General features: G+C 45.3%; 1 protein-coding gene across 6 annotated transcripts in view; it reads left to right on the top strand.

Moving 5' to 3' along the window:
* The first annotated feature begins 613 nt into the window (after positions 1-613).
* The window catches only part of LOC146201136 (protein alan shepard-like), a 96,522-nt gene continuing 84,959 nt past the window's right edge, over positions 614-12,176 (top strand). For 2 of the 6 annotated variants that reach the window (XM_084595661.1, XM_084595659.1), the window contains exon 1: positions 614-889. In XM_084595661.1, coding sequence (XP_084451787.1) covers positions 800-889 — 90 coding nt within the window. In that variant the 5' untranslated portion in view covers positions 614-799. The remainder of the gene's footprint in view (positions 890-12,176) is intronic. The other 4 variants (XM_084595660.1, XM_084595662.1, XM_084595658.1 and 1 more) reach the window with 3 other exon arrangements.

Here is a 12,176-nt window from a genome sequence, read left to right as displayed (position 1 = left end):
ACCGTAACGACACTTTTGCTGCCTTTGCGAACTGCGAGTCCGGCGTAACGAGCATCCTAAGAAGCCGTTTGCGTGTGGAAAGCATGCTGTTTCGCATTTCGCCAACTCGGAATGAGAAGTCTGCTAGGTGCACTGAACGCAAAAGTGCTTGCCTGCGATATAATTCAACCAAACACCGCGCTCAGAGACGAACGAAAAGCGGCTGCAGCTCCCCCGAACGGTTTGAAAGCGGTGAAAGCAGTGAAAACTGCTATGGTGAAGCAATATGTCTCGGTGAAGCTTTTACTGTGAATGATTCTGCACAACTGCCAGTCATCTTTGATGACAGCCTAAATAGTGGAGTTTCTGCGCGCATTGGACGGGCTAGAAAAATATATTCCATGGTTATTTACTGATGAGTTTCAAAATGCGTTTGAAGCTTGGAGAGTTTCGGGCTGCGTTGACCGCGCCGACCAACAGCAGAGTAACCGTTTGGCAGTCTTTTGTAGGGTACCCACGAGATGGAGCCACCGGTCAGCAAATCTGCTCTTGCGGTGGCATTCCTTGAAAGGGGGGGAGGTGCTAGGGGAAAGGCGGCCACGTGACGTCTGGGCGGCCGGCAGCAGCTTTTCCGCTAGCATCCCCTGGCGTGTCAGGAGGTCCTTATCCCTTGCGCCGCGCCCTTATACGTTGCGCCGGGGCCTAACTTTCTCAGGAGCTGCAGCGAGAGAGGAAGCGCTCTGTGGACGTGGTGTGTGCCGTGTGTGTGCCATGGCCAGTGGATTACGGCGCTGAAGAGGACCCAGTGCGCCCGCGAAGGATGCAGCCTTCGTACCAGGCCGGCAAGCAGGCGGCTGCCTACCGGGAACCTGCCGGCCGGAGGCCCGTCTACGCCGCCAACCCGCGAAAGGTGACCCAGGGTCCGGGGAGGGGCTTGGCTGTCACGGGCCCCCTGTCAGCCAGCAATCGCTCGCGCCGCAATCGCCGCCTGGAAATCGAGCGCGCGCGCGGCCATCGGGCGCCGTGGGCCGCTCTTTTTATCGTTGGGCCCGGTGCAGTGAACTCTCGGCGGATCCCTCGTTCAGGCATCGCTGTTGGTCTCATGGCTCTTCTCCCTTTTTTTTCTTTTTCTCCTCCGCTTTCCCCCCTCCCCCCTCTCCACGGAGGAAATATTGCGTGAGGCTTTGACACAAAGCTTTCGAGTGGCATCCGAGAATGCCCACGCCGCGGGCGGAAATTAGCCACTATGCCTGCCGATTTTTCTGCCCGGCACGGCGAAATCGCGTCGGCTCGCTGCGAAGAGGAGGGGGCGATCGGGCCGCAGCGGCGGCGGGGGAGACCCACAGAGCGGGCAAACCCGGGCTGTTGACACGGCCGTTTCCGAGTCCGTCGGTAGGTGCGATGGCGGCCTTCCCCCCTCCTGTGACCGTCTTCCTCGTCCGACTCGAAAAGCCCCTGGGCCGCGCGACATGTGACCAACTTGTCAGAACCGAGATCTGGCCGCAGGCCTGCCTGCTCAACTGTTTGCCGGCACCGGGCGGGGGGCTGGGAGGGGGAGGACTTTTTCGGCCGCTTGTCAGAGCTGTCGAAGGCCGTGCGGCCGATTACGCACTCCTGTCGCCGCCAACAATCCGCGAGCATGATGGGCATTCCGGATAATAAGAGAAAGAAAAACGAGGAGAAAAACCTCTTGCCATTGCGTTGTGTGGACTCGTCAGTGTGAGCTGGCTTGTTAACACAGCGCTCGAACTCCACATTGCTGCAAGCCTGCGCTGTGGACTCTCGCGCCGATGGTCTTCCCATAGTGGAAATCGCTTTCTTAAACTAGAATAATACCCCGTTTTAGAATCTTGTTTTGTCTGAGCAGCATTGCGGACCGCGCGCGTACTGCTTTTTCTTTCTTTTTACGTGACGAACCGACTGCGTAAGGCTTAGTGACGTCGCGTGAAATTCCTGGTTTTCCGTCTAGAGTGCTCGCCTCACCATTTACAGCGACTTCTCGCGACTAGTTCGGGGATTGTTTTGTCGAAATAAGTCGCGTGGTGTAGCAGCGCCTGTTGTGTTGCGGTTTTGTTCGTTTGTCGCCGCCAACTGCTCTATGTAAGTGGCGAGACTGGGTTGACAATAGTGATCAGTTGTTATCTATTCTCATTATCCACCACCAAGTCAGCGTTGGCTCCTCAAAATGTCCGAGGCCCACAACTTCCGCAGCATTCACAGTGGACCAGGTGTAGATGGCAAGGATGTTTCGTATGAAACTGCTGAGGAAATGAAACTGGGCTCTCGGAGGAATGCAGGATATTTCTGAGAATTGTGCATTTTGCCCTGATGTGGATGCCGAACGTGTGTTTTTGCACTTTGTCTCTTGGTGTGACTGCCATCTCCTGTTTCCGTCTGTTTTCATGATCTTGCGCCGCTTGGTGCCAAGAAAGAGGTTGTGCTGTCATTTGTGCATCGTAAAACTCCACGCGAGACGTCGCTTAATCCACCAACCATGTGCTTGTTGGCTCGAATCCTTGCCCTGAACATTTTGCAGGCAGCTGCAGATCAATACTGTTGGTGATGGACATGACCAGTTTTGTGTTCTGCCAAACAATCTTCCTGTGTAGTGGGGCACACTACACAGGAATCTTCCTGGTGTGTGGGGCAAGGAAAACAAACTGAAAAAAAAAAAAAAGCAGATAACAAATGATATAGCACTGCTTGACCATATTTATGGAACTCAATATGACTTAGTCCAGTTGAAGCAATTCATGTATACATTTCATTTGTTTTGGATGTGCAGTATGACTTGATTGTCATCTGTATCACTGTATCTGTTTAGCCAGCATGTCCTTTTTCATCTATGAAATTTCTTTCGTTGATTGTTGTTACAGGCCTTCATCATCATCACATTTCTGTTTACTGCTATTTCCCTAACATCTGCCTCCATTTTCGTGAATTGCCGAGAGTCTGCTGCGGCAAGGTTGTGGAGGATGCCTAGTGAGGTTGATGTTTTTGAGCCTTGATAGATGACCGTGTTCTGTCTGTGCGGTGAGGGGCCTATTTAGGGAAAGGCTTGATTTCATTTGTAGAGTAGTGTGGAAGCAAATCTTTGGCATGCTTACAGTCAAAGGTGCAGTTCTAAAGGTGACGGGTGTTGTGTGTATTCATATTCATAGCGTAATGTACCTTAGCAGCATTGTTAGGACTATTTGTGGTGGCTGTGTGGGAGGGAAGGATGGGTGGTGCCGACTTAAAGTGTGATTATGTGCAATTATGTGCGTGCCGTCCAACGTTAATACCAACTAAACCGCTGAGTTTTTGTAGCTGGTATTCTGCATAGAAATAGCGTTTGGTAGTCAGTATCTTTTATGCAAATTTTGTTTGGTGTACTTGCCTCAATCGATCAGAAGTTGGATGTTTGCATCGTCTGTGGCGGTAAGGAAGCAAAAGAAGCCGCTGCTGCAGGCCACAGCGATTACACCGGTAGCGCCACCTCGTTGCCTTGTGGGCTCGAAATAACTTTTTGCAACAAAACTCTTGAAATACAGCGCAGGTTTGGCCAATCTAAACTTGATTTGTTATTAGAGATAAATAAGTTTATAAAGTTCTTCAAACCTTCTGCAAAACAACTCTGCCCGCCTACGTTCCTTCGCTGAATCTGCATGCGGTCTGCTTTGATTAGCAGCCGACACAGACGATGCGAACATCCGACTTCTTCTGATCGAATGAGGCAAGTATGGCAAACACAAAGTTTAGCAACCCCTCTTTGAAGGATTTTATTGCAGCAAAACACGACGAGGAGGTGTTGGTGGCGCGCTGCATGCATGCACATGACTGGAAGCGATACATTGCCACGCTGCTCTTTTACTGGGAATGTGTATTCCGAGTACATGAACAGTTGTGCACGGATAGTGACAAGAGCTGGCTGCTAGGGCATGTCCGGAAGATTCCAGTCCAGCCCATTTTGACATGCATTTCTCATATTTCATGATACTTGTGCGGTTGAGCTGGTGAGGTGTCTCGTTCGTGTGTACTTCCGTAACCTTAAAATGCCGAGGTCGTTCGCGCAGCTCTTCAGCTTCCGTTGTTTACACTGTGCACACGTCTATTACAGTCTACGATAGCTCAATAAACAACTTATAGCTGCGGATGCCACTGCTTGTAGAACCGCTCGACAGCACTTGATACGTACGTTTACCCTGTTCGTTCCGTGGACACAAAAATGGCCAGCTGCGCCTCAGTTACCCATAATGCACTACGTATAGCGCGTCGGTGAATGCCCCCTATATGTACTGTCAGCTCTCAGAAGGACATTACAGTAATGGTTTTACACTCTATGGAAGTACATTGGTGAAGGTATTTGTATAGTGTGTTTTTGCTCAGTTTGTGAAACACTGAATGGGTTGCGTTCGACCAAAAGCAGTGAGTTGTCTCATTTGAAGAGGATGGGCACTGAGCTACATCGTGCTACATAATATAATACTTTGAGAGTAGGCACCTCTTTTCACCAGTGAAGAGCTGTAGATAGCAAAGTGAGGAGAGAAGATTGGATTACTGCGGCTGCAGCTGGTGCTGGACAAGGTAGGTTGGAAGATCAGGTTAGGTGACCTTTGTCCTGCGATGAGCTGTCTATTTGAGGATCAATAGCTGCAGTGGACACTTGAAAATTTGCCAGAGGTTACTCCTGCTTCTAAAACATTGAAGGGGGAATAGAAACAACTTAGGGAATTAAGTAGTAGTCATTAACTGCATTACTTAGAGGGCATTTCTGACAGCCAAGTATGGGCAGTCTTGCAAAATGTGTGCTTAGAAAGCATCATCAGCGTTGTGTGTTTGCGGTGAAGGAGTATGGGAGAGGAGCCCCTTCTGTATGATGCATTCATGAGGAGTAAAAATTAATTACTTGTATTATGTAGTATAATACACGTCAGAGGCAGTCACCCCATTCACAACTGAGGCCCCTTTGTAGTGATCTCTGGTTACCCTTGCCTAGAGGCACTGAGCAGTTTTTAAAAAACCCTGAGCACTACCGCTCTTGCACTTGAAAAAAATGGGATGGCAGAAGGCAGTATATTAGGGCACCAAGCGTAGCCATGAACAACAGACTGATGCAGTAGGAACAAAACACTCACTTATGTAATAGCAGAATTAACAATGATAAAACAGCACGAAGCGGTGGTTTAAAATTTTAGGTTACCTTACTGGGACCGTCAACTTCTTCAGTGACAGATCTTGCTGCATGTATTCTGCATCTCTGGCAGCTGGAAATTTAAGCTTGCTGTGACAAATATTTAGTCTGTTATACTGTTGAAATCTTGTAATCTTTGACATAAATTATGAGCATCATGGGGAGGCTTTGTGTTCATAGCATGGCGTTTCAATAAAAATGACTGTCGGTGTTGTCTTGAGTCAGGTTCCCTCAGTTTTGTTTTGTGCATCTGTTTTTAACTGTGCACCACCTGCCTGTGCGTCTACACAACTTGAGAACAAAGGAGCACATGCATGCCCCCCCCCCCCCCCCCTTCTCCCCCTTCTCCCCCTTCTCCAGATAATGGCACCGACCTAGTGCCATGGTGTCATGGCTACCGGGTGCAAGGTGACTGTGACATAATTGCAGTAGATCGGCACTATTGGCTGGAGGCCTTCTCTGAGGGGCATCTGCCACTAAATTGTCTAGTTTGTGTCATTGCCAGTCACCCACATTTAAAGGAAAAAAAAAGAAAAGAAAGAAAAGTGAATGAAGGATTAGCTTTGGCTTTGTTCAGTTAAACTGAGACTAGCACAGCAAGCTCTGAGATATTAAGAGGACCGACAAAATGCGTTGCCATAACATGGGTTGATCCATCTTGCGGCAAAACCTTGCCATCACTGGTACATCCATTCACTTACCTACGTTTTTATAAAATACTATAGCTGGATACAACACCGGAACGAAGCGGTCAGTGGCCCTCAAGGGAGGCTCTGCAGCCAATGGCACTGACCGATGTCATGGATAATCCCCTTGGACCTGATAGCATGACATATCAGTTTGTGGCATATTCACCATAGCTAAATTGAATCAACTGCTGCGGGGCGAAAATTGGTCAGCACTATTTGGCTGAAAAAGGTCTCATTTAACAGCATCTGCGACTTTGTTCTTGAGTTATATCCGACTGTAGCCATATGTGGCTGAGTGCATGGCGTTATTGTTCTTCAGGGGGTGTTAACTGATTGCGCTCTCTCGTGTGCACTCTGCGATGAAAAGCAATTCTTCCGCCGCATTGCCGATGGAGCACTTTCAGCTTTCGTTAACATATGGTGGTAACACAACCTTTTCCTTGCTTCATTTAGGTGCTGAATGTGACCCACTAAAAGTGTCGCTAATGAGGTGTTGCTGGGCGAGTTGGTGACTGATCATGGTAGAAGAAAATAGATCAGGAGACGAGACAAGGAAGTAGACACAACACGAGCGCTGACTAACAACTGAATGTATTCGAAGTGGGAACGTATGAGTACACTGAGTGACAGATGCTCAGGAAGAATGCCAACACGAAAAACTGCCATGCTCATCATTAATAGCTAAGATAGGCCAGCTCGTGGCATGACAACGAAACAGAAGGTATGCTTGCACATGAAGCCCCTTTGCGAGCGATCATAAGGGCTTCAAAAATTTCCCTGGCATGTTTTTTGAGGCGTACATCAGTCTACTGTGGTTGAGAAACTGAAAATGCTTTGGACAGTGTGCCAAAGCCGTCTCTTACTGCCTTTCGTCACTTTTGCTAGCATGCAGTCGTCATGCTTGGCTACCAGCATTGTGATACTAAAAATGGGTGCATTTGCTGGTAAAAATTCTCACGTTTATGCCTAAAGTTTTGTAGAAGGGGGTCGAACAGTAAGCATTCCATCGTCGGGAACAAAATTGGGTCCTTAAGAATTCACTTGTTGGTCCCTTGAAGAGACCAGTCAGAGAGGTCAGGGAACGGATGCAAGTGAGCTATGCTAGCTGAGGCTAAGAAGAGAAAATGGTCATGGCCAAGATGTGTAGTGTGGAGAGCAGTCAGTCATGCTACGCCAGCCTACTACAACTATGGCAAGATACAACATAAAAAAAGAATGTCATTTGGTAGCAACAGGTTATGGCCCTGCAGATTCTGTACCACTCTGCTCACCAATGGCAGCAGTAGTTGAAATCATAGCTAGACTGCCTCGGACTAGCCAGAGGTGTAGCAGGTTTTGATCTTTCGCCTTGTTGTAGGCTTTTTATTTGGGTCGGAAGACAAACTTTAATGACCACCTCTTATATACAAATGGATTCTGTGTGCACAGAATTAATATTAATTAAGAATATGTACACAGGAATTCACTGAAGAGAATATTGTATTTAAGAGTAATAAGAATGCTCAGTGCAAAACAGCCATTCTAATATGAAGGATTGAGTCTTAGGTCACCTGTTAAGAATGATGTTTGCACATTAAAGCCGAAAAGGTGGTGACATTGGAGACAAATGGCCGGAAGTGATGCCGAACTCAGATTCAGCCCATTTTCTCACTTTATGTGCTGCTAGCATTGTCAATGTTTTTTACTATTGAATACCAAACCATAATATTAGCCAGGTTGAGGCTGTTTAAGCATGCATTTCACAAGGTCCTTTGCATGCATTTCAGTGCTCTCCCATTTGCAGCAGTAGTGGTAATGCAGGAGTCATGCTCTGCAAAATCACAAGTATGCTATGCATGCTTGAAACCCAAGGGTTACTTCATGCATACAAAATCTAATAATTGTGTTATTGGTGCCGCTTGTTGAAGCTTTGACCCTTCAGTCAGCTGCAGAAAAAAGTTGCACACTTTGGTGTATTTGTTAAAAGATTCTGGTTTTGATTAGCACAGTGACTGCCTTACCAGTGTAACCTAGGCATTGCTAATACTGGCATTTGGGACTTCTCTGCAGTGTTACACGCTTGACCACTAGTTGGCAGGCTGTTTCGTCTTTCATTCATATAAAATTGTGATCTGAGTGCTAACTCATAGATACCTGGTTTGGACAGAACGCTGAATGGAAACACATCTCGGCTCCAGCACCTGATTAGTGCATTAATGGAGTGATTTTGGGTACTTGGTGCTGGAAGCTGAGGTATACAGCACAAAAGAAATCTCTTGAAGACAGGAATGTGGACGTGAATGCGCCCAAAGAAACAAGTGACAGGTGGCATGTTTGTAAGGAACGCGCAGCAAATAATAAGCAGGAAGGGTAAAAAAAGAAAAAAAGAAGCAGTTGATAGCAGTGAAGGTGCAGTAAGCTTTAGCAGGGAAGGTATAATAATAATGATAATAATAATAATATAATAATAATAATAATAATAATAAAAGCTCTGCTGTAACAGTTAACTGGGGTACTTTCTGTTCAGCAGATCACTCTTGGTGCTAGGCAGTAATTTAGGTCTTTTTTTTTGTTATGTTGTGTTTGTTTGCTCTGCAAAACAGCTTTTGTTCTCGCAAATTAAAAGGACGTTGAAGATGTGAAGTGTTACCATTATTTGCTGCTAAATTCACACTTGTTATCAAATCTGCAGTAGCATCTTATGTACTGGAGAGATTCAGAGCATTGATCACACAGTCACAAGAATTGCGAAAACTTTATAATAATGTGCAGAATGTTCAAATATGTAGGTTGTCTTAAGCTACCTGTTCCTTCATTTTGGCTGAGCTGTGCGTGCTTGTGTTGTGTGTGGAACTTTGTCACTTTAAGTGTCCGGGAAAAAAAGAAAAATGAAAGCCACCCTGAACTACCTCTGGACTTGCATAGAAAGCATTGCTGAATGTGCAAGCACAGGAATCCAATTTGTTACCCTTAGCGGCCATCAGTTATCCGTTCTTCACACTGCATGTAGTGCCCATGCCCATTTCTTCCTAATTTTCACTAGCATGTCATCAGCGCTAGTCATTTCTCTGACCCACTCTGCAAGCTTCCTATCTGTTATTAATGTTGCACCTACCATTTTAAACACTATGTTCGCTGTAGCATAATTGAGGAAGTCTGCCTTATGCACTTTTCACAGCAAGATGGTTCCTGCATGAGCAGGAACCATCTTGCTTTTTTGAATTCAGTGACATGGAAAATTTCTAATTAAACAATTACATTATTGCTTATCTAGTTGTCATTTGTGCGGTTGATGTGTTTGCCAGTTTGTAGTTGAATATCCTTTTAAATAGAGGCAATAGCATGCAAATCTTAAAGACCAGTTTGTCGTACACATTTAAAAAAAAAAATTTGCAGGTGAACTTTCGCAAAAGCTGTTGTATAAACTTGTGAATAGATTTGTTCAATTCTTTTAGACTTTTGTCCTTCCTTTTGTTCCTTTTGAATTTCTTTGCATTCCACTGGAACCTTGTTTGTAGTTTGTCTTAATTTTCTCTCGGAGAGAACGAACACTACTTGCATAGTATAGTGTCGGGTACTCAGTGTAGTGAAGCAACACAGGAGGTTTGAGAGGCGTGGCCGCTGAATAGCTTCAGTCATGTGGAGTTCTTTAAAGGTACATGCTCTGAAATTGTACAGTACATAGGCGTTCTTGCGTTTCACCTACGTTGTAGTGGGGCCACAGTGCCTGTTTCTTGGTTTTTCATACCCAGAAGCTGAACATTTAACTTCTGAGCTGATGGTGAGATGGGAGAGTGTGCCTAAAGTATTTGGTACAATTAAATTGACTGGCACCCAGCATCGACAGTTATGTAAATCAGGGAAAGTACTACTTGCTTATGTTATGTACAAGTGCTGCCAATAACATAGTAGGGTGAAAAGTAAAAGGTGTAGAAAGGTTGGATTAACACATGGGATGTAATTGGAAACTTGTATGACCTGACAGTTAATATCACGAGAACATTAAATTATTCAGTGAATTGTTTCTAGTGCAGTTTGCCAAAGAAAGAAGCCTGGCTACCAGTGAAAACCAAAAGGTTGCCATGTTTTATAGACTACTTACTTAGTTAATCATGCAGAATAGTTGTGCCTTCTTGGCAGGTGGTAGTGGCAAGCACCATGCGGCGTGGCCAGTTTCGAATATTGTGAATCCCTGCACCATTGGCAAAAGCGATGCGCTATGCAGTTGTGAGTGGTGAAAAATTGGCACTACGGTTTTCTTGCTGAGGAAATGCAAAATAGGGCTAGGCTAATTTGCTGTAAAATTTTGAATCATTACACTGCACCATTGTTATGTGGCAGCAATGTATTGATTGAAATAATGATGGCCTGAAAATAATGTTAATGTATGTCATTCATTGAAATTTTTTTGGTTGCTTTATTGATGATTATTCTGGTTTCCTTTGGAAAGCTGTACATTAGTGTCATTGCCTTGTACTCTCGATGAATTAGTCATATGAGTGTGCTTACAGCTAATGTCTTATTTAGTCATAATTTTGTCTTAAAATATAGTGCTAGTCTTGGCTTGAAAGATTATGTGATAAAAGCTTGCAGGTAAAGCCAGATACATGGAACACTGCCTCGTTTTCTCGCTTTCATTTTGAATACATATTCCTTGTCTGCAAGCTTATTGTGTTGTATTATTTCAGTTCACCATTGATTGAGGTTGCTTTTGCCTGCATTTTTGGCTTTGCCTTTTGACCTGCTTCTTGCGAACTGATGGGCTTTATATTCGTGGATTTATTAAATATTCCTGATGTGTATTTCCTCGAATATCATGGAAAGTTGGGCAGCAGTGCTTTTTTTTTTAATCTTAAGCATAGACACTGAGTGTGATAAATTCACACTCATTCTCCTTCACTTGTGCACCTTGATACTTTGTTCCAGGGTCTCAATCGCATGGTTGACTCTGAGGGCCGTATATTTCGGGAGGACTGGCTCTATGCATGTTGGGTTTTTAAAGCAAAAGCTTTACTACGCTGTTCTGGAGCTTGGTCGGTATGTTTTATGTGGCCTTGAATTTGCCATGCACTCGGCGCTGTTTGCGCGCCACTTGCGGCGCTTCCTTCTCCTGAATCGTACACCTGTTTCTTCTTCACACACCTGGAAAACTTTATTCGTACCATTGTAGCTCCCAACTGTGCGAGCTTTTTCTTCTTGTTCTCTGCCAGCTTGTAAACCAGGTGGCGTTAATCCCTCCCCTCAAAAAAATAAAGAACGAAATCACGGAAGCGTGAGGTGTGGCAGTACAAGGTAATCAATGCTCGGAGTCACACCACGGTATCACACATTGCCACATTGCCACGACATTGGTTTAAGTCGGGCGATGTGCACAACATCGGAGCGAGATTGGTGATGGCTAGGTTGGCTAATTAACGCGCAAAGCTAACAGCTACAAATACTTAATTGTTGCCTTAATTTGTAATCCTAGAACTTGTATATTGCCAGCTGGTAAACCAGGTGACAATATGCAAATTCTAGGACGTTAAGGTAGCATGTAAGTTATTGTAGCTCTTAGCTTTGCGCGTTAATTGAGGAATTAGCTTTGCACATGTATGTACATAAGCGAGGATCTGCAAGAGAAGCCGCAGATGAGAGCCATTAAAGCTCTCATGCCCTATCCTATCTTTTATTTTTCATCTACATTATGGTTTAAAATTAGCACCGCCCTTTTGGATTCTTGGATAACACCTCTGTTTTTAGTGACTGTAGTCTCTTGGTGGTAATCAACCAATAACACCAAGGTCATGGGTTTCAATGCCAAGAAACAATTGCATCTGGCCATGGCAGGTGCATCGCAGTTGAGGCGAAATGCAACAGAACGCCTGCATCCCTCGTGCGTCGTGAAGAACTTCATATTGTTGGAATTATTTAGGGGCCCATCGCTACAGTGGTTCTCATAGGCCATGTGCAACCCGTGGAGGTTGAATCTCGCCTGCCTGATCAGTCAACCAATAGAAGCCAAGACCAGTTTTTCCCAGGCCCCCATAATGCGAAACATCAAAAAGAAATGGAAGGTTATCCTGTTTTGTGTGTAGTCTACGGCAGTTAGGTCTACTGCGTTAAATATGCACAACATAGCTCTGCAGTCTTATAGTTGTCAGGACTGATAGCGGCGCAGATTAACTGCACTTGTGATGTGACCCAGCTGAATATTTATAAACTACTCTCCTGAACGAGTATGAAGAAGAACTGAACAAGGGTAAATGGGGTACGCCTCAGTTCGCAGATGAGCCAACATTTTGACAAGTGGACTTGTCTTCGTCTGAGCAAAGCGATCATCACTGGCAGGGGTTTAAATATGCTTTTGCTTCCGA

This window comes from Amblyomma maculatum, chromosome 2 (genome assembly GCF_055883805.1).
Source record: "Amblyomma maculatum isolate TAMU_Amacu chromosome 2, ASM5588380v1, whole genome shotgun sequence".
NCBI classification, from domain to species: Eukaryota; Metazoa; Arthropoda; class Arachnida; order Ixodida; family Ixodidae; genus Amblyomma; species Amblyomma maculatum.
The sequence above is the reverse complement of the archived record's forward strand: the minus strand, read 5'-3'. Positions and strand labels throughout refer to the sequence as shown.